We start from the raw sequence: 26,241 nt of genomic DNA, 5'->3' as shown, positions 1-26,241 counted from the left end.
GGCCTGAACTCTTCTATACAGCAAGCCTATCTTTTGGTTGTTTATTGTGATGAATGACTTCTCTTACTTTTTGGAAAATTCACTATTTGAGCTTATCTTTACATTAATTTTCAGTTCATTAACCTGTATTTATGGATCTACTTGCATTGTTCACCCATTGCTGGTGGTTTAAAGGTGATTTATTCATTTCACATGTGTGGCATGAAAGGATTTACCTAGTTATTTTAGTTATTGCAATTCATCTTTCAAAAGTGCATTTCCTTGTTAACTATTTGCCTGTAAAACATTGCTAAAAACAATTGTACTTGATTTGGTCTTGATAAATCTGCCCACTGTTCTGTTCCAGAAGAAAAGTAGTGCATAATAATCTGCCAAATGGTCAGGAATAAGAAATGTGCTCATTGCTAGGAATACTGGAATCCGGCCCCAACATCGTTTTATGTGGCCCTCAAGAACTTCAAATGTGTATCATTGTAATCAGTAAATGAAAGGAGGAAATGAATCCTGCTGTATACTTGTGTTTGCACCAGCAATCTTTGACATTTCCATGGAAACAACAGGTCATTGCTGATGTATGTAGGCACACATTTTTTGGCTTGTGCACAAGTGGCTTGTAAAGATCTTTCCCTAAATACTTGCTTCCTTCTCCCTATTTCCCATTGGGATTTGTCATATAGATCTATTGTTTGTGCACATTTGTGGCACGCATTTAAAAGCATGGCATCTCTGCCCTTCCTGCCCATACCGCCAAAATCCTGCACGCTGGTGCCCCCTGCTGGTCATATAGCCATTGTCTATATGCAACTGAAGCCCTCTCCAACGACTTGCTGACTTGCTCAGCTTCTGTTTGATTAATCACTGCAAGCTAGGTGTAACATATGTGTGCACTTCTCATTGGCTTATAAGCAGCCTGCAGGCTTTATAAAGCAGCAGAGAACTGTTTGGGAGTGAGTTTCTCCTCTTGTGTGTTTGGTAAGATGTATGTAGGCACACATATTTTTTGGCTTGTGCACAAGTGGCTTGTACAGATCTTTCCCTAAATACTTGCTTCCTTCTCCCTATTTCTTATTGGGATTTGTCATATAGATCTATTGTTTGTGCACATTTGTGGCACGCATTTAAAAGCATGGCATCTCTGCCCTTCCTGCCCATACCGCCAAAATCCTGCATGCTGGTGCCCCCTGCTGGTCATATAGCCATTGTCTATATGCAACTGAAGCCCTCTCCAACGACTTGCTGACTTGCTCAGCTTCTGTTTGATTAATCACTGCAAGCTAGGTGTAACATATGTGTGCACTTCTCATTGGCTTATAAGCAGCCTGCAGGCTTTATAAAGCAGCAGAGAACTGTTTGGGAGTGAGTTTCTCCTCTTGTGTGTTTGGTAAGATGTATGTAGGCACACATATTTTTTGGCTTGTGCACAAGTGGCTTGTACAGATCTTTCCCTAAATACTTGCTTCCTTCTCCCTATTTCTTATTGGGATTTGTCATATAGATCTATTGTTTGTGCACATTTGTGGCACGCATTTAAAAGCATGGCATCTCTGCCCTTCCTGCCCATACCGCCAAAATCCTGCATGCTGGTGCCCCCTGCTGGTCATATAGCCATTGTCTATATGCAACTGAAGCCCTCTCCAACGACTTGCTGACTTGCTCAGCTTCTGTTTGATTAATCACTGCAAGCTAGGTGTAACATATGTGTGCACTTCTCATTGGCTTATAAGCAGCCTGCAGGCTTTATAAAGCAGCAGAGAACTGTTTGGGAGTGAGTTTCTCCTCTTGTGTGTTTGGTAAGATGTATGTAGGCACACATATTTTTTGGCTTGTGCACAAGTGGCTTGTACAGATCTTTCCCTAAATACTTGCTTCCTTCTCCCTATTTCTTATTGGGATTTGGCATATAGATCTATTGTTTGTGCACATTTGTGGCACGCATTTAAAAGCATGGCATCTCTGCCCTTTCTGTCCATACCGCCAAAAGCTGTGAGCAAGCATTCTTTTTAAGCAAGACAGCTGTTCGCTGTTTGAAGCTGTCACCCCCCCCCCATCTAGCCCTATCCACTGGCTTGGGTATCCCACTACAGGCATGTAACTTATGGTTTGCTGTGAGCAGAATTGCGAAATACAGTGTACAGTATATAATGCAGATTGCTGCCTCCATTTCCTCCTTTCCTTTACTGCAGATAACAGCATGCTGTGTGTTTTAGATTTTGAACCCTTTTGTGATTGAGTTTGACACCCCTGAACTAGACCAGCCGAATCTCATCCCAACCTTCATTGCATAATTCTGAATCAACCCAAAATTATTTGCATCTCATCAAACATCTCTATTCATTGCCCATAGCAACCCATAGCTGAGCTACAAGATGAACAAGATGAGAAAAGTTGCATTGTTTTAATGAGGGAATAGGATAAGCCTTAGCAGTGGCTTCCCTACCATGGGGCGGCCAGGAGCGCTCCGCTCCGGGTGTCAGCTCCAGGGGGGGGGGGTGTCATCAAGGCCTCCCCAGAAGCCTTGATGACACAGGAGGGGAAGCAGCGCTGAAGGAGGGGTGGCAGCGTCGGCGGGGAGGGGTGAAATACCCCCCACATCTCCCTCACCTGGGTCCCCTCCTTCGGCGCTTCCCCTCCAAGGGCAGAACGGGCACTGACAGGGCGGCTGATAGCCGCCCTCAGTTTACCCGAGCAGGGCTACGGGAAGATGGCCGCCGAAGCCCGCACTGGAGACAAAAATAGACGGCAAGATGGCCGCCGACGCCATCTTGCCGTCTATTTTTGTCTCCAGTGCGGGCTTCGGTGGCCATCTTCCCGTAGCCCTGCACTGATGACGCAGCAGGAGACGGCGCGGGACATTCAAGAGGAGCTGCGGAGGCTGCCTGGGATTCGGAAGAGAGGTTTCATCTGCAGGTAAGTGAATGGGTTTTTTTTCTTTTACAGGTGCACCGGCCCGGCCACCCACCGCTGCTGCCCACCACCTACCCACCACTGCTGCCCACCTACCCACCAGGCTACCCACCGCTGCTGCCCACCTACCCACCGCTGCTGCCCACCTACCCACCACTGCTGCCCACCTACCCACCAGGCTACCCACTGCTGCTGCCCACCTACCCACCAGGCTACCCACCGCTGCTGCCCACCTACCCACTGCTGCTGCCCACCTACCCACCACTGCTGCCCACCTACCCACCAGGCTACCCACTGCTGCTGCCCACCTACCCACCAGGCTACCCACCGCTGCTGCCCACCTACCCACCACTGCTACCCACCTACGCACCACTGCTGCCCACCTACCCACCACTGCTGCCCACCTACCCACCAGGCTACCCACCGCTGCTGCCCACCTACCCACCGCTGCTGCCCACCTACCCACCAGGCTGCCCACCTACCCACCAGGCTACCCACTGCTGCTGCCCACCTACCCACCAGGCTACCCACCGCTGCTGCCCACCTACCCACCACTGCTGCCCACCTACCCACCACTGCTGCCCACCTACCCAGCAGGCTACCCAGCAGGCTACCCACCACTGCTGCCCACCTACCCACCACTGCTGCCCACCTACCCACCACTGCTGCCCACCTACCCACCAGGCTACCCAGCAGGCTGCCCATCTACCCACCACTGCTGCCTACCTACCCAGCAGGCTACCCAGCAGGCAACCCACCACTGCTGCCCACCTACCCACCACTGCTGCCCACCTACCCACCACTGCTGCCCACCTATCCACCACTGCTGCCCACCTACCCACCACTGCTGCCCACCTACCCACCAGGCTACCCACCACTGCTGCCCACCTACCCACCACTGCTGCCCACCTACCCACCAGGCTACCCAGCAGGCTGCCCACCTACCCACCAGGCTACCCACCACTGCTGCCCACCTACCCACCGCTGCTGCCCACCTACCCACCGCTGCTGCCCACCTACCCACCGCTGCAGCCCACCTACCCACCACTGCTGCCCTCCTACCCACCAGGCTACCCAGCAGGCTGCCCACCACTGCTGCCCACCTACCCACCACTGCTACCCACCTACGCACCACTGCTGCCCACCTACCCACCACTGCTGCCCACCTACCCACCAGGCTACCCAGCAGGCTGCCCACCTACCCACCACTGCTACCCAGCAGGCTGCCCACCTACCCACCACTGCTGCCCCCCTACCCACCAGGCTACCCACCATGCTACCCACCTACCCACCACTGCTGCCCACCTACCCACCAGGCTACTCAGCAGGCTGCCCACCTACCCACCACTGCTGCCCCCCTACCCACCACTGCTACCCAGCAGGCTGCCCACCTACCCACTAGGCAATCAGGCTGCTCACCCTTAACCACCTACCCACCAGGCTATCAGCTTGCCAACACTCAAATCTGCTACCGATATTGTGTATTTTGTGGTCAGATCTGCTACCGACATTGTGTATTTTGTGGTCAGATTAACTGCCGACATTGTGTATTTTGTGGTCAGTTTAACTACCGTCATTGTGTATTTTGTGGTCAGTTTAACTACCGTCGTGTATTTTGTGGTCAGTTTAACTACCGTCATTGTGTATTTTGTGGTCAGTTTAACTACCGATATTGTGTATTTTGTGGTGAAATCTGGTGCTGACATTGTGTATGTTCTGGTCAAATCTACCGCAAGATTGAATGATTTTTTTCTGGTCAAATCTGCCGACATGATTGAATGTATTTTCTTGTGAAATCTGCTCACATAACGTGTAATGTCTGGTGAAATGTTCTCGCATTACGTGTATTTTATGTTGAAAGCTTCTGACATTTTGTGTATTTTCTGGAGAAAAGCTGCGCAATGATGTGAATTTTCTGGAGAAAGGTTGACTAAAACTTGGGTGCACTTTTAAATTAGCCCCGCCCCATCCGGTCATAGCCACGCCCATTTAGTCTAGCTCATGGTTACCAATAATGAGGTTAAAAGAATGCATTCTCATTGATCTTATGCAAAAGTACAGTAAAATAAAGCTTTTTTTTTTCTTTTTCTTTTTTATATAATTCTTTCTTTTGCTTATGACTTTGTATCCCAGGAAATCATTAATAGAAGTAATTTGAGGTTCAGTTTACTGCAGAGTCTTCTGAGCGTAGCCTTTGTATAAATGTAAATTCTTGAAGTGTTTACAGCTGGGAAGATAATATCTTTGCATTAAATTTAATGAAAGCAAGGGCTGCATGGGAGGAAAAATACAAACTGATTTGGAAGTGAAATGAATAAGGCTGTTTTGTGTTTTTTTCCCCCCTTTTATTTGAATGTTTCTTTCCACACATTAACATTGCACAAAAGGGTTTCATTTCCATCAGTGTAGTATTCAGGAATTGCTACCATCAAAGCCAAAAAGCGACAGAGCTTAATTGTTCGTTGTCTGCCATAAGCAAAAAATAATGTTGTGATATCAATATTTTTTTCTGTAGGCCAAAGAACTTTACAGCATAAGAGTGATGTCCTAGAGACCGTGATCTTGGTGAACCCCAATGCTGAGAGCATTGTCAATGAGGTACATTATTATCATCATCATTATTATTATTGCATATACCCCCAACATTTTCCATGGTGTTGCAAAACAGAATGTGCATAGCAGATACGTTGTTCGTACGGTAAAGTGAATAAAATATCAAATATATACCGCTGAAATATTCAGGCACTTTTCTTGTTTTTATTGCTTTACAGGTGAACTTTCACAAGCTTTGCAAGGATTGTAAATCTACTTAAACACACTTGGACACTTAAAGTGAAAATAAACTGACAAGATAAACAATTTCAGAAATTTTAGTACAGGCAGCCTGAACTAAAATTTCTGAAATATTTTTTTCATAAAACAAAGCACACGGTGTCTATGATCTGCTCAACACATTGATTTTGTATGTCTGTACCACGAAATATGTTCATTGCTGTTTACAAAAAAATCCTTTTACCTTTTTGAAGAAAAAATACTTTTTGAATATAATAAAGTGTGAAACTAAAACTTTGAATACAGACAACTGGTTCATGGTTTCACATTTTCCAAACTGATCCTCCTATACAGAAACCTGGTACTGCTCTGAGCATAGTGGTGTGCTCAAGTGTAGATCGCTACATTAATAAGAGCTCCCCTTTTTTTCTTTGTCTGGGGCTTTGGAAAAAAAGGGAATTGCATATGGGCAATGGAGTTTTAAAAGAGGAAAAGAAAATATTTTTCTTTGGGTTTACACCTGCTTAGATTTTTTTTAAGTTGCATATATATATTGCTATACAGTAGGACTCAGGATACTATTTTTAGAGTGCCCCATCTCAGTTATCATATCTAGCATGGTGGCTGTGAAGGTATTACTGTTGTCATTCACAGCTGGACTAAATCCTCCAATTGGCAGAGAGGCCGAATCAGTTAGTGTATCATGACCAGCAAAGTGTTTTCAATAGGGCTAAGGGGCAATTCATAAAAGTAAATAATGGCTGTAAAAAAACTTTTAGTGGGACAAGGTTTATCAAATCATGTCCTAAATTTTAACTTTGCATATTGTTAAGTGCAGTTTCTTTTTTTTCCCTTTTAGGTCCGGTGTTTGATCACAGATCCTTCGGCCTACAAACTCCTCATTCTAAGTGGTCAGTGTTTAGACCAAGACGGAGATTTGATTCTACAAAGTGGGACTTTCCCACTTCGAAGACTTGGAGAGGTGTTCAGTGACCCAGAGGTTAGTTTATGGAAACCTAAATAAGTACCGTATTTTCTGGCTTATAAGACGACCCCCCCCCCCCCCCCAACTTTTCCAGTTAAAATATAGAGTTTGGGATATACTTGCCGTATAAGACTACCCCTCTTCCAACTCACAGCAAATAAAAATTAAAAAAACATGGTGCTATGTATGAATAGTGGTGCTGTAATTTATGTGGTACCCAGTATATAGGCGATTGACTGGTTGGATTGGTCAACTCTCCCTCTCCCTAAGCGGATTGGGCAGCACTCCCTGTTTATCAGAGTGGTATGGAAGAATAGATTGCGCTGTGCCCATAAAACACGCCTCTTTCACCCTTCTGGCCCACCCTTGTATCCTATTTACCTCCTTCTCTGCCTCTCAGATCTGCTGAGAGGCGGTAACAGGATAGGGCAGGCCAGACGGGTGGAAGAGGCATGTTTTATGGGCACAGAGTAATCTCTTCCATACCCTCGGTGTCCTAGACCTTGCAGCATATGCGGCGACGCCCAAAACTCCAGCACCCGTAATTAAATGTCAGCATGTCATGCATGTGCGTCGTGTATCAGCATGTTGCGTACGTGCATCGCGTATCACCCTGCATCAATGACACGCGATGTATAAGACGTTAAAGATGGCCCGAACCATTCGCCGGGCGAATCTCTATGTGCCCTGTACTACTTCCGGGTCGCAATGTCCCGGAGTAGTACACCTGCGCTGGCCCGGCGATGCGCGTCCTAGATTGCACTCCTGTAGCCGGGCACTCTCTGCGCATGAGCGTGATGTCACTCATGACGTCACACACATGCGCAGAAAATGCCCGGCAACAGGAGCGTGATCTAGGACGCGCACCGCCGGGCCAGCGCAGGCGTACTACTCCGGGTCATAGCGACCCGGAAGTAGTACAGGGCAGATAGAAACAGAGATGTTCGCCGGCGAACGGTTCGGGAAACGTTCGCGACTTCTCTATAAGACGTCCCCTAACTTTTCAGAAGATTATCAAAAGTTAAAAAGTAGACTTGAATGCCAGAATATACACATTAATATACATATTAATTTCTGCAAAGTAAGCCCAACCCTGGGCACACTAAAATACTAAACTCTAGCTATTCCATCAACTTGTTCTTTATTGAACTATTGTTAATTAAAATGTATGTTCTGAAAAAAACTGTCTTTGAAAGAGGGGACAGGGAGGATGTTGTATCACAAACCTGTGACATGGGACATCATAAGTTACATGTAGATATTGAATAATTGTCTTCAGAAGCCTCCGGCAGCAAAGCTGCTTGGAGGACCAGAAATCTGCTGCTTTTTACTTTGCCAGCCAATTGTCATTGCATTCCCTCTCTGCAGCAGAATGCACCCCTATTATCCCCTACCTTCTCTATAGAAATAAACACATCTGTTGGCTGACAATTGTCTGATGTTTGTACCCTCCTTACTCTTGTGGAGATAGTAAGGGAAGGAGGTTTATGGCTATTGTAGCTTTCAGCAAGTAGCACATTTAACTCTATCAGTTAGCCATTAAAAGGTATTATTTTTTTTACAAAACATTGTTTTTTCTACCTATATAGCAAGTAGCACAATGATACTGGACTGAGAGATGAAAGCAGAATAGCCATATGACCATCACTTTTATTTTTATAGTCAATTTAAAGTAGAGCGACATAGTTAGATTTTAATTTAATTATAGGTAAAAACAGGAAGTGATGGTGCTTAAATTGGGCTCATTATTCTTGTTCCCAGACTTCAGCTTTGAAATATGTATAACATTATTATTGGGATGAGTCATGTCTTTCCTGCTTGCTTAGTGCCGTAATGACTAGCATCTCTGCCTTCCATTATCACTGGGGGACAATCTGCATAGATTTTTTTAATGTAATGTTCGATTCATTTTTGTCTTGGAGTACAGTATAAAAAAAATTATATGGTAGTTTATCTGGCCTTTACTTGAACTGCTCATGAGTGTGTATTTTTGAACTGGGAAAGACATAATTTATTGCTATTCCTATTGTTAAAGGAACTGTGAATGACTCTGAAGCCTTTGTTTGTGCTGCATGTCTGTGTTACCTAAATGGTCAGTGTAATTTGCCTTCTTAATACAGAAGGTATTTGTGATAATTCAGCTTTAAAGAGAAACTCCAACCAAGAATTGAACTTTATCCCAATCAGTAACTGATACTCCCTTTTACATGAGAAATATATTGCTTTTCACAAACAGACCATCAGGGGGTGCTGTATGACTGATTTTGTGCTGAAACCCCTCCCACAAGAAGCTCTGGGACCGCGGTACTTTTGGCAGTTTGTTACAATGTAACAAGGTTCACAGACAGGAATTAGCTGTTTACAGCTGTCTCTAACAGCCAAAACAGCTAGCAGCAGCTACATAACCTGCCCACAGTAAAAATATCACCATGTAATACATGTCAGAATGTAAATCGGGGAGAGGGAAGATTTTACATTGAGCAAACACTGACTAAATCATTTATACATAATTATTGTAAAAATGAAGCACTTTTTTATTACATTATTTTCACTGGAGTTCCTCTTTAAGTGAGCAACAGTTGTTACCCACAATGCATCACTACTGAATATGCAAATTATGTCTTTATGCCCCTCAAGCCAGGCTTACACTCACAACCGCGGGTGTATAGCGAGCCTATATATTTTACAGAGCCACATCAACCCAACATGCAGACAGCCTGTTTTGGACGTTTGGTCCTCATCATTGCATTGCAGGCATTGATAGTGGTTTTGTGTCACCCCGAGCTGCTTGGGTATTCTGTTGTTACCTAAATGGGTGATACTAGAAAATGCATGCCGGTTTGTCATAGCCAGTTTGAGGATTTTATACCATCATGCCTTATAAAATATGTTTAAAGCTTAGAGGCACAGATATAATTTTTCCTTTTAAACTTGTTGACTCATTAAAATTATATAAAAAAGGGCTTTTTGTAAATGAGCATTTAGTGCTGGCAATGCATATCAGCAAACTTATTCTCAGCCTGTAATACCAATGTTTAAGATTTTCAGCACACAGATATATGCATACAACGCTTTATTGGGCCAAGTCCTGCATAATAACAGACAATTGATTTGGGCCTCGCAGGGTCCTCCTTTATCAAGTCAGGCAGATATGGCAAGGGTGGGATTGGACAAGGCATGTCAGAAGATGTGATCTCAGTGCAGCCTTTGTCAAACATTCCAGTGCTAAAGTGGCTGAGTGTGCAGCTCTTGTATGTCCTAAGCAGGTCTCAGAACACATCTGGTGACTGTACAGCTTGGCTAAATAATTAGCCAGTCAGCCACCAAAGACCACAGAGGTGAATGGAGATGGAGGCTGTCTTTTTCCATAACACCTTACATCCAAATGAAGTGCATTGGATGCATACATGACACTTGCAGGTGCTGAAATCCTAAAAATTAAACAATGGAATCCTTGACACTCATGTTTTCTTATGCCCTGGGTACACTGGATAGAATTTACCCCTCAACCCTAGGATGCTTAACCACTCTGCGACTGCCTAACGCCGATCGGTGGCCGCAGAGTAGCTCCCCCAGGACCACCTAACGCTTATTGGCAGATGCAGAGTAGCTACCCCAGGACCGCCTAACGCCATTTGGCGTAAAGTCCTGGGGGGCGGATATTAGCAGGGAACGCTCGCGTGCATGCGTGATTGTTTAGTCATTTAGTCATATTTAAATGACAGAATTCACACAAAGAGTTAAACTTTTCCAACACAGAGGTTAATTAACCTTTCTACCTATGAACTAAACTTAGCTAAGTACTATTCCTGGCTGTATAAGTACCCTCTGCCAGGTTAAGTAGCAATAAACCTCAGATTGGCATTGACAGAAAATCATAAAAAACGGGGTCTAGGAAGGAAACTATCTCCAACATTCACACCTCACTCCAGAGATGGAGAGAAACTGGTCTTATCTGATGGTTCCCTCCAAACAACTGTCCTACTAAGGACATATGAACTGACCGTAACCCTAAAATTCATATGTTTTACATATCTTACACTTTTGTAGACAATAGTCGTAGGATGGGTCGGCACCGCCAGTAGTAAGTTTTATAGCTCTTTTATTGTCTCATGCAAGGCAGCCATTGCTGCCTTGCGTGAGACAATAAAAAAGCTATAAAACTTACTACTGGCGGTGCGGATCCATCCTTTGACTATTGTATGGTGTTCCCTCTGAGGTGCTGGGGTAGGGGTCTGGGCACGCTGCCACACTCATTGGTTGCACCTTCACTCCTTGTGTGTTCAACACTTTTGTACACAGTAGGAACATTCTAAATGAAAAATCATTTTAGAAGTTAAGGTTATTCAACAAGGGGACTGGAGTTTCCCCCTGGAAATGAGGGCATCAGCTCTTATGTCAGCCCCTCCCTGCAGAACGAGGTGTTTAAGAGTTTGTTTTACCTCTGGGTCCTTTGTCTATCATCTTTTGTCGAAATACCATCCTGAAAGGCTGGCAGGATGCCGGCCATCAGATCATCATTTTGGATTATTCACTACTAAGACTTTATCGCTTACTGGACTCCAAACACAGTATTTTGATATATAGATTTTCAGACATTCTGCCTCATTTCTCATTTCTTACCAATCTGTTTGCCAGCTCCAATGTATATTTGTTGTGCATAGTTTTACAATAAAACTAACAATTAAATTGTTTCAGTTTTGCCCTTGTTACCCGAGTATTCTGACTTATGCTAAAACTCTATGTCCTTAAAGGGGAACTTCAGCCTAAACAAACATACTGTCATTAAGTTACATTAGTTATGTTAATTAGAATAGACAGGTAATATAATCTTTTACCCACCCTGTTTTAAAAGAACAGGCAAATGTTTGTGATTCATGGGGGCTACCATCTTTGTCATGGGGGCAGCCATCTTTTTGGTTGAAAGGAGGTGACAGGGAGCATGAGACACAGTTCCAACTGTCCAGTGTCCTGATAACCCCTCCCAGCTGCACACACTAGGCAAATGTCAAATTCAAAATGTAAAAAAAAAAAAATTGCACCAAAACAGCAGAATGAGAACAACAACATCAGAAATCCCATCATGCTTTGCACAGCATAAGGGGAAAACTGCCCTGGCAGTTTTCTTCTGTGCAGCTAAAAATGAGGCTTGTATAAGAGAAACAAAGTTCTGATGCTGTGAAACTGTTAAAGAAACACCAGGGCTTTTCAGCCCTACTGAGTCGGTTTTTAGTCTGGAGGTTCACTTTAAGAAGAGCAACACTACCACATTACCTTATTTTTACAAATTGTTGGTTTGGCTAGTTAGGTTGCAATTAACCATTTCTTTCTTTTAGGGCCCGTTTCCACTATCACGAATTCGCATGCGGTGCCCGCATGCGAATTCGCATAGCCAGTGCAAGTGGATGGGACTGTTTCCACTTGTGCGTTTCCCCGCACGTTTTTCTGTGCAGAAAAAATCTGCAGGGTAGGGCCCTCAGAATTCGCCTGCGTGTGGAATGCAGGCGAATCGCACGCAATGTATTTAATAGGGAAATCGCATGCGTTTTCCCCATGCGTTTTTTGCCGCGATTTCGCATGCGATTTCGCATAGTTACCCATGTTAATTCACAAAGGCAGTGACATGGTTAAAATCGCATCACCCTTACCTATGCGAAATCGCATGCGAAATCGCGGCAAAAAACGCATGCGGAATCGCACCCGCATGCGATTTGCCTGCGGTGATTCGCCGGCGATTCCGCAACGCTATAGTGGAAACGGGCCCTTAGGAATAACTAGTTAGAGGTCTTACCACCTCATCAATATGAGGAGTGGTGGCAGCACAATCCGATTTCCTGCACAAAATCACTATTTTTTACAGATTGTACATACTATCAAAATTGTATCTTGTATGGGCACACCAGCCAATCTTAAATGTTTACTGTGCTCACAGGGAATTCATCTCCAGAAGTCTCTAGTGGATGAGACCTGTATGGCTACTGTGGCATAGTACGATGAGATCGGCAGGTGTTTATCACAATAGTATATGTTGCAATATGTTATTCTGGAATACAGCTTTAACATACAGACTGTTGTATAACATTTTAGCTACAATGGTTTGTATAAGAGTACAATGCAATCTTTATGTGTCATGCTTCACTGTGCAGATTACTTTGTTATCAGGGTTGAGCAATTCATTGTTTCTCTTCTGCTTCTTTCATTACAGGTCTGCCAGCTCTTCAGTAACACTGATCCAGAAGTCAAGGCTTCTCTAACTGTCTCTTGCTTGGAAGAAGGCGATTGGTGCAATTTTGGACATTGCAATTTCCAGGATATCATCTGTTTAAAACTCAATCCTGAACCAGTCTTGCCTGAAATGGATGGGGTTTCAGAATTTGCGGATTATGTCTCAGAGACTGTTGATGTTCCTTCTCCTTTCGATCTCCTGGAGCCACCAAATTCTGGTGGCTTTCTAAAACTGTCAAAGCCATGTTGTTATATATTTCCTGGTGGCAGAGGAGACTCTGCCCTTTTTGCTGTTAATGGATTTAATATTCTAGTAGATGGCGGATCAGAAAGGAAATCCTGCTTTTGGAAGCTAGTGCGACATTTAGATAGGATTGACTCCATATTGCTGACACATATTGGAGCAGATAATCTTCCTGGAATAAATGGACTTCTCCAGAGAAAGATAGCTGAACAAGATGAAGAACAATCTCAGGGCTCAACAGCTTATAGTGACTGGATGAAGAACCTGATATCTCCAGAACTTGGAGTTGTGTTCTTTAATGTTCCAGATAAACTCAAAATGCCGGAATCTGGTATGAAAGTTAAAAGAAGCATTGAAGAAGCTTGCCTAACATTACAATACTTAAATAAATTAGGAATTAAAGCAGAGCCTCTATACAGGGTAGTAAGCAACACAATAGAGCCCATAACATTGTTCCATAAAATGGGAGTTGGTAGGTTGGATATGTATATTTTGAATCCAGTGAAAGACAGCAAAGAGATGCAGTTTTTAATGCAAAAGTGGGCTGGAAATAGCAAAGCAAAAACTGGCATCATTCTAGCCAATGGAAAAGAAGGAGAAATTTCAGTACCATACCTCACATCCATCACAGCCCTTGTAGTCTGGCTCCCTGCAAGTCCAACTGAAAAGATTGTACGTGTTTTATTTCCTGGGAATGCACCACAAAATAAAATTCTAGAAGGGCTAGAAAAGCTGAAACATTTAGACTTCCTGAGATACCCAGTAGCAACCCAAAAGGAAATTTCAAGCGGTGGTCCAACCTCTATTGGTAAGCACACAAAAATCAAGCAAAGGGCTGACAGCAAGGAAAGCCTGAAATCCTCCACAAGACAAAGCACAGGTAAACTAAGCAAAAAGGAAGACATCTCAGAAGAGGTGATCAAAGAGGTCAAATCAGAAATCACAAAGGAGGCAAAAACTGAAAAAAAGGTTAAGGAATCCACTGATAAACATACTGAAAAGCCTCCAAAAACGGAAAAAGTAAAATTGGAGACTAATGATTCAGTGAAAGAAAAGAGGAAGCTTCTGAAGGAGAAAACAGGAAAGAAATTTATCAAGGACAAGATTTCCAAACTTGAAGAAAAAAAAGACAAAGAGAAGAAAGAAATAAAGAAAGAGAAATTTGATATAAAGAAAGAAAATATGAAAAAGGAAGAGAAAAAAGATGTCAAAAAAGAAGAGAAAAAAAGGGAAGTTAAGTCTGAAGTGAAGAAAGTGCTAAAACCTGACTTACGACCATTTACACCCGAAGTTAGGAAAACACTGCACAAAGCAAAAGTACCAGGCAAAATTAGGACAGAGAAGGTAAAAACGAAGGTAGAGAAAGATGTTGTCTCGGAGCAAAAATTAAGCCATGTACAAGTTAATGCAGACAAGATGTTACCAGTAACTGATTTGGAAGAACAAAGGTCAGCAATGTCATCTCCTGAAGATCTAACTAAAGACTTTGAGCAGTTGAGGTGTGAAAACAAACCTGAACAGTTTGATGAAAAACAAGAGAATATTACCTTAGAAAAAGGTAGTATTGAAAGCAGACCATCTGATCAAGTCAAAGATGAACTCCAGTTAGATGAAGTACCATCTGACAAGAAAAGTCCTCTTGAGTCTCCAGATGAGGGCATTACAACTACTGATGGGGAAGTAGATTCACAACATGAAGATAAGCTATTATGCCAAGCAGAAGAGGCTACAGAGCCAGTAGATGAAGGTGCAGCAATGGATGAACATGTGGAGATAGCAGAATTTGAGGATGAGGTAGCAGCAGAAGAAGAGAATGATGTTACCCCAGAAGATGAAAATAAATTGTCGGGTAAATGCAGGTTAGAATCTATGCCAACTCTGGACATACAAGATTTGGAAACCGATGAAGATAAAGAGAATGAATTGGATGAAAAAGGCATATTAGATAGAAAACAAAAGGAAGAAATAATTGAGCATTATGAAGATGGCTTTATTAGCAGAAAAGTGGTAGTTGAAAAAGAAACTGAAAAGAGTACAGATGTGGTAGAAAAGGCTGATGTAGAAGAAATGGAGGAATATGCAGAAGAGACTGAGCATGCACTGAAGTTTAAAGACAATGCCTACGCCGGAAAAATAAAGGAAACAGAGGAAAATATGTCATGTGAGTTTACAGCGTCATTGCAAAAGGAGACTGACACAGCAACAAATCTTTATGAAAAAGATTCTTCAAAGGAACCTTCATATCTGGCTGGTGTCCCTGTGTCATCTGGGACTGCTGCAGAGCACATATCATACATCCAAGATGAAACTATACCTGGCTATTCAGAGACTGAGCAAACCATATCTGATGAAGAGATTCACGATGAGCAGGAAGAAAGAATTCCTCACCTTCAGTATGATGTTGGAAGTTATGATATTTCTGTGCCAGATCATCCTGGATCATTTGATGCCATACATGGTATCAAAGCCATTTCATCTTCTGATGTGACTGTAAAAGGTTATGGAGTACAAGACACTGAAATAGTGGGGTACCCTACAAATATTGTTGCAGCACCTCTTGCAGAAGAGGAACATGTTTCTTCAGCAACATCAATAACGGAATGTGACAAACTTTCTTCTTTTGCCACATCTGTTGCAGAAGACCAGTCAATTGCTTCTATTACTGCACCCAAAACAGAAGAGACAGGCAAAAGCTCTTTACTTCTTGACACTGCCAACAGCATACCCTCTTCCCACACTGAAGCAACTCAGGGCATAGAATATCTACCATCTGCTGGTACTATATCACCAACCTCTTCCCTTGAGGAAGATAAGTGTTTTAAATCCCCACCCCCAGAAGATTTTCAGTCAATTATTGCTTCTGCAAAAGGTCGTCTGAGTGGTAGCGGTCCTGTAGAAGAACAGGATGATGAAGGTGATCAAAGCACAGATATTGATGCACTTGGCAAAAGACATTACAGCCCTGTCCTGTTTTCCGAGCACAAGCAGGATGATATAGAATACACATATAGCATGGAGATGAACATCCCCCACTCTATTCCTTGTGGTGAATCAGAGAAGATTGATACAAGCTTTGGAGAGACAGAGGAAAGATGTTTAAGTCCTGATGATAGTACTGTTAAAATGGCATCTCCAACTCAGTCTGGGCCTACAAGTACAGGACATACACCTTTTCACCAGTCACCAGTTGAAGACACAACACAAGCTGAACTATTTGAAGCTGCAGACATACTTATACATTCAACAGACAGAAAGTGTGAATCTGAAGAAAGTATAGAGCAACAGTATATATCTAAAGAAGTGCCTTCTAGATCTGCAGAGAGGGAAACTGAAGCAGAAATAATTTCAGCAACAGGACCAACACACAAAACAGACCAAGACTATGATGATTTTGGAGAAGATTCATTACCTGCAACCAAAGAATTAAGCCAGACTGTGGGAGAGTTGACAACTGATAAAAATGTTGAAGTGGATTCATTTGGTAATGTTACTGAAAAGTCAGAGTCAGCGGGTTCTGGACCATATATGCAAATTGAAGAAACATCTACTTGTAAAGAAGATTTTGCATTTTCACATCTCCAAGAAACAGCAACAGACCAGTCAGTGATGTCTAAACAAATGCCAGAATGTACTGACTATGTATATGTGGCAGAGCAAAAATTTGGAAAAGATGAAATGTCACCTGAAAGCTATAGCCATGATGACATTTTACTAGAAGATGCAAAGTCACTTTCTTTCACAGAACAAGGAAAAGAAGATGATACTTCCTTGCAGATGTCACTGATAGAACAAAGCCCAATTGTAAATGAAACATATCAAGATAGCCCTACAAAGGAAATATATTCAGACGATAGTTCTTGCCAATTTAAAGATCAGACTGAAAAGAAAGACTCAAAATATGCACCTGATGAAATGCCAGAGGGATACGTGGAATCTTTATTGTCTAGAAAGGACAGCAGTGGCGAAGATCAAAAACATATTGATACCTTTGATACAAATTTTACGGGTTGCATTCAGTTCTTCAGCTCAACAGAACCTGGGGGTGATAAAGAAATGCATTCTGAAGAATCATCTATGGAGAAAGCACATTTATATCCTACTAAAGAACAGAAACTACACATAGAAAAATCTCCAGTAGTTTCCTCTTCAAGTCCTGATGATTCAGACTCACTTACCTTTTCAGATCACACTTCACTTAAAGACAGAGAATCAACAAAAATAACCTCTTTTAAAGAATCGCATGAGGACAATCCAGATACTGACTTCTTGGCTGACTATATGAAAACTGAAGATATGCTACAAAGTACACAGGAAAAAAAGGTATCCTCAGAGACATTAGAAAAAGACATATATGCAGAACAAGAAATTAGAAATGAAAGTTTCACTGAAGCTGAAAACACCTATGAGGAACAAATGGCTTTAGAGAAAAGAGTTTGGTTTACAGAGATGAAGAAAGATGAATCCTGCTATGACAAAAAGGATATTAAGTCACGTTATACTGAAGAAGGAGAGAGTACCTTCCTTGATGATACTATTGACTGTGAAGAACAATCGGCTTTGAATTTAAATCAATCTGAGCAATCAGCTCCAGATAAAATAGAGAAACAAACCTTAGAAACGGAATATGCACACTTTCTGGAGGAGAAACATTTAGACACTGAGAAGCAATATTCTGATGGCAGGGAATCATTTGAAGAAATAAAAACTACATATGACTCACAAAATATTGATTTTATTGACAGACAGTCTTATATAACTACATCACCACCTACTGATAGTATGCTAGACTCCAAAGTTGGAGATAAACCTTCATTCCATGAAGAGAGCAGCAGAGAAAATGTAGAGGACACCTCTACACTAGTAGCAAAGGCACTTGAAGAGCATGATTCTGAAGAGGAAGAAGAATATCCATATTCCCAGCCAATCCATGATTTACATGTTCCACCATATGAGACCGGTGTTATTGAAAAGAAGTGTGAATTTCAACTTGGAGGGGAAACTGTGAGGTTATCAGACAAATATGAATATTCAGCAGCGAGGGAATCAAGTTCTGATTCTTCCCAAAAACAACCATCTGGACCTGATTGTGCCTATGAAGAACAGATAGAACAGGGACATGAACATTATGATCATTCTAGAGAGCACACAGAGCAAGAATACGTGGAAACAATACACACAGAAAAGACACCATTTTGTAAAGATACCACTGACTACAGTTTTGGAAATAAAGACGATGACCTAAAAGGAGATGTGTTTTCAAAATGGGACAAAAAACATTCTCCTACTTCACTAGAATGTCATGTAGATGCTGACTTGAAGTCGCCATATAACCCATTTGAGCTCAGTGTACAAGAAACAAAAAAAGAGCGGGAACCAACACCGTACCCAGATGACAAATCTTTTCAGTATGCAGATATATATGAGAAGATATCTGTTCCTGGAGTTGATCACATCCTTGAAGAGACAGAACCAACTAGTGCAAGTTATCTAGAAAAGGAAAATATAGATCTACCATCTGTAGATACATTTACAACTATACAGTGCCATCAGACATCTGCAAAGGAAGAAGAATCACATTTGTATACTTCAACGGAAAAGGAACTCTCTTCACCAGTATCCCCAAAAGAGAAAGGAGTAAGTTCTTCATTTGAGTACACAGTAACACATGACCATTACTCCGAAATTTCAGGCAGCAATACAATTTCAAATATAACCGCAAAAGAAGGTCAAAATGTAGACATCGACAAATCATTTGAAACATCATCAGCAGAAAAACTGAAAGATCAATGTGAAACAGCACATAGCTCAGATCATTCTCCAGTAGCGGATACTTTGAAACATGATTATGAAGTAAAATCTCCATCTTCCCTTTATGCATCGCAATATGACGACGAGAACACCTCTTTAGTTAGTCAGGACATTACCTCTTCAGAATCAAGACCTTCTCAAGCTAAAGATTCTTATTATGAGAAAACAGACACATGGGAAGAACATGCAAGTGATTCCGAGTTAGAGAAAGGAGCCAAAGAGAAGTCAGAAAAGGAGACAAAGTGTCCTGTTTTTCATTCAGAAATAGAAAGACACTATGAAACCTATACCTATGATGATGTGAAGGAGGAGGAAGACGTGTCTAGTTCTAGTCCTTCTTTGGCAAAAAAGGATGCTGAAAAAGATCACTTTAGTGTACAAGCTGAAACAAAAATTGGGGAATCAAGTAGCTCTCATATTGTTGAATGCTCCTCATCGGCAGGTTCAGAATACAGATTTCATGAAGATAAACAAGCAGAACAGATAGATGAAATGGATTACACATATTCTCCTTTTAAATTCCAGTGTGACACTAAAAAGGATCTACATGAATCTCAATTCCAAACAGGTTATCATCATTATCAGAAAGAAGACCCATTTTTAGAAGACTGTGTTATGGGTAGTCACAAGCAGGAAACTTTTGGTATAACAGAGACTGAAGTTCCAGCTCTGGAGTCCAAGTACTCAACTGGAATAGTTTCAGGTACAGAAAAGGAAAGTGAGTCGTTTGCATCATACAAGTCTCAGTATGAATCTTTGTCTTGTACAGATACTAAGGAATTATCTGTAGACAATGTAAGTGTATTACTGAAAGGTCAGGATGAATACCTTGAGGTTTCTGAAAGACCTTATGAAAAAGACTCCTTATTTACTAAATCCTCGCCACTAGGCTCTTCAGAAAATAGCCCTGTATATTCTAAAATTTCAAGTCATCAGTTTTCAGAGACAGATTACCATAAAGATGACTCACACAGCGAATCAGAAAGCTCTTCTGAAGCTAGCACACCAGTTAAAAGAGATGCTGCTGAAGGGTTTTATACACAGATGGCTAGTAGTTATGCAACAGACACTGAACCAGCTGTCAGGAATTTGTGGGATGTATCTCCTCTGGTTCCTGCTGATGCCACCACACCTGGTTTACCAGAGGAAAAAGATGCCACAGACCATCATGAATCTGCAATGGATATGGATGATTGTACATTGCCATGTAGAATTGAATGCAAAGGAACCCCTTGCACATCAAAGTCAGATACTGCTAAGGTTACCTTTGTAGATCATTTAACAACTACACAGATTAAAAATGTGAGTGGTTATTCCACAGTTTCAAGTGGTTATTCCACAGTTTCAAGTAAACCAACATCATTTTCACCCCATCAAGAAGAACCATTAGCAGCAAATGGCCCTACCGAGGTCAATACTGTGCCAGAATTATTGCAGCATTCACAGTTTGCTGAAAAGGAGTTCTATTCCTTAGATACAAGGAATGAAAAAGGATCTCCAGATTCAGATAGAGAATCTTCTCCATACTCTGAAGAAGATACAGAAAAACCAAACCGCCCCTCTTCACTTGCCTCTCCTGAACACACATTCCAGCCCTATTGTCCAGATGCACAAAGAGGTAGAGGATCTGAAGATCATGGAGATGCCTCCCATGAGAATGAACCATACTTAGGGACATCGACTGAGTATGAGCACAAAATATCTTCCTCTGAGTACTTGCACAAGAAAGGAGAACTTTCTCCATCTTTTATAAACCCTAGTCCCCTTGACCTGTCTGATGACAGTGATGTTTCACAAGAAGAAGGCCATCCTTCAGTTAAGGGTAGATCTCATCATGGATCAGCACACCATGCTCAAGGGACTACTGTTGAGGAAACACCTCCAACATCAGCTAGTGACTCTGGATCCTCCCAGTCAGATTCTGATGTTCCTCCTGAAACTGAAGAATGTCCATCTATAACAGCAGATGCCGTAATGGACTCTGATGAAGATGCTGACTTTCTTCCTGTAGATAAAGCAATGGGGAATTCTCATCACAGCAGTTCAAGGCAAGGTCATGATCCACATCCAACTCCAATGATGGATCCGTATCCTCATCCCCCTCATCCTGATGTTTGCATGGTAGACCCAGAAATGTTAGTCAATGAGTTAAACATGGGCAAAGTAGACAAAGTGCTTAAGAAAGATCTTAAAGAGAAGACAAAGGGTGTCAGAAAGTCTTTAAATAAACCCAAATCCACATCTCCCGCAAGAAAACTAGACATTAAGAGCAAACACTCTCCAATGCTGTCAAAGCCGACATCCCGAGAAACAACAGACAAGTCTTCAAAAAATGTAACCACCAGGAAGGAGACAACAGAGAAATCTCCAAAATCAAAAAGTTCAATACATTCCTCAAGGGGAGAGGACAAAGAAGACATTTCGAGAAGCAGTAATCCTAGCAAGCTCATGAATGGCATCAAATCTACAGGTAATGCAATTTTCCTGAATATTTCATATGCTGTTTTAACACTATATTGTATATCCTTTTTATAGCTCACTTTCTAATGGTTTTCATACTAGTTGCTAATACTTTTATTATTATTATTATTTGTAAAATTGAAGTTGTAGTCATGTAAAACAATTTAACATACTAACTACACAAATTATTGGCAAAAGTAATGATGTAAATAATTTATTAGACACCGGTAAAGAAATATAGCAAACATCAATAATAGCAAGAAATGTCACTTTACCATTGTTTACTGTTTTATCACATTTATAGACTCAGCAAAATATGTTATATTTGGTCACTTAATTTTTTATTTTAGGCAATTACATATATCCAGTGCTAGGGTTAATTCCTACAAATGTATTATCTGACAAAGTAATGACTTTATCCTAAAAGTGCTAAAAAGCTGTCAAAAATCTGCACATCAATTACAATACAGTTTTTATGTATTGTAATTTAATTATATCTGTATTGTATACCCCTGTTATCCTTCCCTGATGAGATTCAGTCCCCTCCCATTCATAGAACAGATGGGAAGCTTTTGAGCCATTTCGTGCCCTGAAATCTCTGCAGTGGTCAATTGTCAATTTTACCCTTTGCAAACAGCGGGCAAAGAGATCCACAGATGGAGGTTGGGGGAAGTTTTCATGAACCATGTTCATGTTATTATTGTTATTACACATTTAAACAGTGCTGGCACATCTTATAAGGTGCTTTCAAGAGGACATGAACAACGTACATTACTAACTGTCTCTCAGTTCAGTCCAATTTATGTTACTCCCAATTATTCTGATATTTTTAATAATCAAAGAAACCTCTAGTTTAAACAGCAAACTCCATATGCAGATTTCTGCTTTTCTGGTAAGTCATGGCTCAGCCCAGCTCTTCCATCTCCTGAGTTTCCCTATTTCCCTACAGGTCCTCTTATGTGATGGACATTGAGAATCAGAAACACAAATCAGAGTACTTTCCATATCTTTTTGCCTAACTCATTTCTAAATTTATAGACACCCAGGCAGCTTAAAGGAATACTGTAGGGGAGGGGGGGGGGGGGGGGGGTCAGGGGAAAATGAGTTGAACGTACTTGAGGCTTGTAATGGTCTCCCACAGACGTCCTGTGCTCCTGCACTCACCGATGCTCCGGACCTGCCTCCGGTTCACTTCTGGAATTTCAGACTTTAAAGTCTGAAAAACACTGCGCCTGCGTTGCCGTGTCCTCGCTCCCGCTGATGTCACTAGGAGCGTACTGCACACAGACCATACTAGGCATGCGCAGTACGCTCCTGGTGCCATCAGCGGGAGCGAGGACAAGGAAACGCAGGCGCTGTGTTTTTCACACTATAAAGTCTGAAATTCCAGAAGTGAACCAGAGGCGGGGCCGGAGCATCGGTGAGTGGCTGTGCGGGCATAGAATGTCTGCGGGGGACCATTAGAAGCCCCGGGTAAGTTCAACTCATTTTCCCCCAACCCCCGCTGCAGTATTCCTTTAAACTTCTAATAAGCATTTTGACATTTATATTCATTCTGTTTGCATGTTTGAAGCAAGTTTGACACAGGTTTGCTTTAAATTACATGAATTAAAAGCCAAGTGTATCATGAAGTTTAATAGAGCAGTTTACGATAGCCTCGGTTCTGTGCTAGATTAACAGTGTAAAGGAACCTGTAGTGAGAAGGATAAGGAGTCTACCATCTTCATTCTTTAATGAACAATACCAGTTACCTGGCTGAACTTTAGTTGTTTTTGAGCCACACATCTGCAACAAGCATGCAACCAATGCTCATTCTGGGACTTATATTATTATAGGCAGAGCATCAGTACAGAAGTGAGACAAATGCCTCGGTTTATTACAGTATACATGGAAAGAAGATGGCAGCCTCTGTTTTCCTCTCACTTCAGGTTCTCTTTAAGAGAAGTTTTTATTATGGGCTGTTTCTAGTTAATTTCCCCTACAGAAAAAACATCCTAATAAATGCAGCTGCTAGCAAGGTTGGTACACGGCCTTAAACATTGTTACCAATTGTTTTACAAACCACATATCAGTATTGCTTCCCCTTGATTGAACAGTATTCTGGCCATAGGTAGCCTCCGGATTCTATGATGAAAATCACCACTATGGTTACTAGTGGAAATTATTGCGGTGGTTAGTGGACTTGGTTACATTTTTTTGAAGTTTATGGCTGGATTCACATTGTGCACATTGCATAATACACGTGTTATAATGTGTGTGTACTGCAATGGACACTACGCACATTATACCATACACGTTAAGTCTAAGACTGCATGCAGCAATTTAAATAATGTGATCCATTACAATGCAGGGATGAGAACAGGCCCATTAGAATTGTAGAATTGTGAGTTGCCATGCAGAATTATTCTGCAATGAAACTGATGCAGTGTGTGTTTCCATTTGTGCCGGCATCTCTGAGACGCACACTGGCACTTGTGTTGATGTGACTACGCATCTGAATCCCTTCCATCCCATCCTTTGGTCATGTGACATAACAACCACATGTGCCGCTAATGACTTGTGCATAAAGGTGAGAGTTTGTGGACAGGCTGTATTCCAGATTACTGTTTTTCAGAAATAAAACAATGACCAGCAAACCTCAACAACAGACTCTGTCTAACAGATAAGCTTCCACAGCCGTGCTGCTGCTTAATACAAGAACGTATCTTCATTCAAGAGAGCAACATTGCAGGCACAGGTTAAAACAAAGCAAGTTTATTAAGCAGACAGATGCAGAGGAGGCCCCTGGTGGGAAGCACTCCCCCCTACCTTACAGTCATTTTCCACGGTGAGCCAGCATCATCAGAGGCCAGTGGAGACGTTCATTGCCTCGCTCGTTATATGCCAGTATTGTGTTCTACATCACCTGCAGGGGTGTAACTAGAGGGGAGCAGCCCATGTGACCGCAGGGGGCCAACTACTAACTTTCCCTTTCTCTGATACTCCAGATCAGGTGTTTTTGTGTGTACACATGTTATGGGTGTGAACATCCTCTGATGGCCACACTTGTTTTATGATCCTTATAGGATGGGCCCCCAGGGTGTGAGGGTCACCAAGAAGAGGCAAAGGAAGGGCTGTGAACATTAATGGGCCCCATCACAGTTTTGATGGGGCCCCCATGTGTTGTAGTTACGCCCCTGGTGATCTGGATTCCAGATTACGGTTTCCATGATTTCCAATAAGTACAAGATGAGCTAACTGTCACAGTTATTGAAATTGTTAGCTTGCTGCAAATTTAAATGTAAACAAATGACGTTACTAGATTATATTAAGATACATGTGGCAAAAATATTATATGCCGGTGTTATAATGAAAGTGGAATTTCCTATTATCTATAGATATAGCGGCTATGGATAAAGCTGGACTGCTATGCCGCAAAATCAGCACTATTGTACAAACCTGTAGTCTACCATTGGCTATAGATTGCACTGGATGATTATATTAAAATGTATGTGTGTGTGTGTGTGTGCATGTCTGTGTGCGTGTGTGTCTGTTCACATGTGGGTGTGTGTCTGTGTGCGTGTGTGTGTCTGTGCGCGTGTGTGTGTCTGTGTGTCTGTGTGCGTGTGTGTCTGTGTGCGTGTGTGTGCATGTGTGTCTGTGCACGTGTGTGCGTCTGTGCGCGTGTGTGCGCGTGTGTGTGCGTGTCTGTGTGCATGTGTGTGTCTCTGTGTGTCTGTGTGCGTGTGTGTGCGTGTGTCTGTGCACGTGTGTGCGTCTGTGCGCGTGTGTGTGTGTCTGTGTGCATGTGTGTGTCTCTGTGTGAGTCTGTATGTGACTGTGTGCGTGTGTGTGACTGTGTGCATGTATGCATGTGTTTGCAGGAGAATTCTGTGTCTGTATGCATGTGTTTGCAGGAGAATTCTAGTCCTTAGTGACCATTTCTCTATTCCTTCTTAGGTACAAGCAGCTCTAAATCAAGCTCTGCCACTCCTTCTGGACCACCTATATACGTGGATCTAGCTTACATTCCGAATCATTGTAATAGCAAAAACACTGATATGGAGTTTTTTAAGCGAGTTCGAGCTGCATATTATGTTGTCAGTGGAAATGATGCGGCCAATGGAGAACCAAACCGAGCTGTTCTGGATGCACTTTTAGAAGGAAAAGCCCAATGGGCAGAGAACTTGCAGGTAAGATGAAATGTTATCATATCCTAATCTGTTAAAAGTTAAGTTTCACAAACTGTGAATTACAGAACTATGCTGTGAAATAGTAACAATACATTAAAGCTTACTTAACATATCATTAATGAATCCTGACTAGTTAGTCCATAGTTCTTAAGTACTGAGGTGAGGGATTACCCATCAGTCTTTACATTAGTGCAGACACAATCTTCTAGACAAGTAGCAGTGGATACTACTGCAGCTACACTGGTTCATATAAAATTGAATAGGGAAATAGTGCGTGTGCATGTTAACAGGCCAGATGACAGGTCATCCACACATTTATTGTATGTACATTGGCCGGGCAGAGTGATGGTCAGCAGTGCCACTTTAGATAGCACTGTGCCTGTGTGTGCATGTGGGTATGCACAGTGTGTCAGGAATGGAACTTAGATAAAAATGTCCTTTACATTAAAATTATAAAAAAAAAAAAAAAAAAATCCCCAAACCTGTGTGCTTCCCAAACTCCTTGTCTTATCTGCTGGCTAGTGTAATCTTGGGGTTCTGGAGCCCTGAGCCACTACAAGTCACATGGGGCATACCATTGATAGTCATATCTGCAAATGTGTGGAGGGGGTGTACAGTGGAAACTAGGAGCCCCTTTAAAAAGGTGGCTTATTAAAATCTTGCGTCCCATT

The 26,241-nt window shown here is 42.2% G+C and overlaps 2 protein-coding genes across 3 annotated transcripts in view; one reads left to right on the top strand and one right to left on the bottom strand.

Annotated features, from left to right (window-relative positions):
* PPIP5K1 (diphosphoinositol pentakisphosphate kinase 1) overlaps positions 1–26,241 on the bottom strand; it is a 508,717-nt gene that overhangs the window by 152,868 nt on the left and 329,608 nt on the right. The gene's annotated exons all lie outside the window — the stretch shown is intronic.
* MAP1A (microtubule associated protein 1A) overlaps positions 1–26,241 on the top strand; it is a 228,180-nt gene that overhangs the window by 187,729 nt on the left and 14,210 nt on the right. The window contains exons 3-6 of the mRNA XM_068275288.1: positions 5,420–5,502; positions 6,536–6,676; positions 12,867–21,408; positions 25,338–25,570. Of these exons, the coding sequence (XP_068131389.1) occupies positions 5,420–5,502; positions 6,536–6,676; positions 12,867–21,408; positions 25,338–25,570 (8,999 nt within the window). The remainder of the gene's footprint in view (positions 1–5,419; positions 5,503–6,535; positions 6,677–12,866; positions 21,409–25,337; positions 25,571–26,241) is intronic.

This window comes from Hyperolius riggenbachi, chromosome 3 (genome assembly GCF_040937935.1).
Source record: "Hyperolius riggenbachi isolate aHypRig1 chromosome 3, aHypRig1.pri, whole genome shotgun sequence".
NCBI classification, from domain to species: domain Eukaryota; kingdom Metazoa; phylum Chordata; class Amphibia; order Anura; family Hyperoliidae; genus Hyperolius; species Hyperolius riggenbachi.
This window is presented reverse-complemented; position numbering and strand designations above follow the sequence as displayed.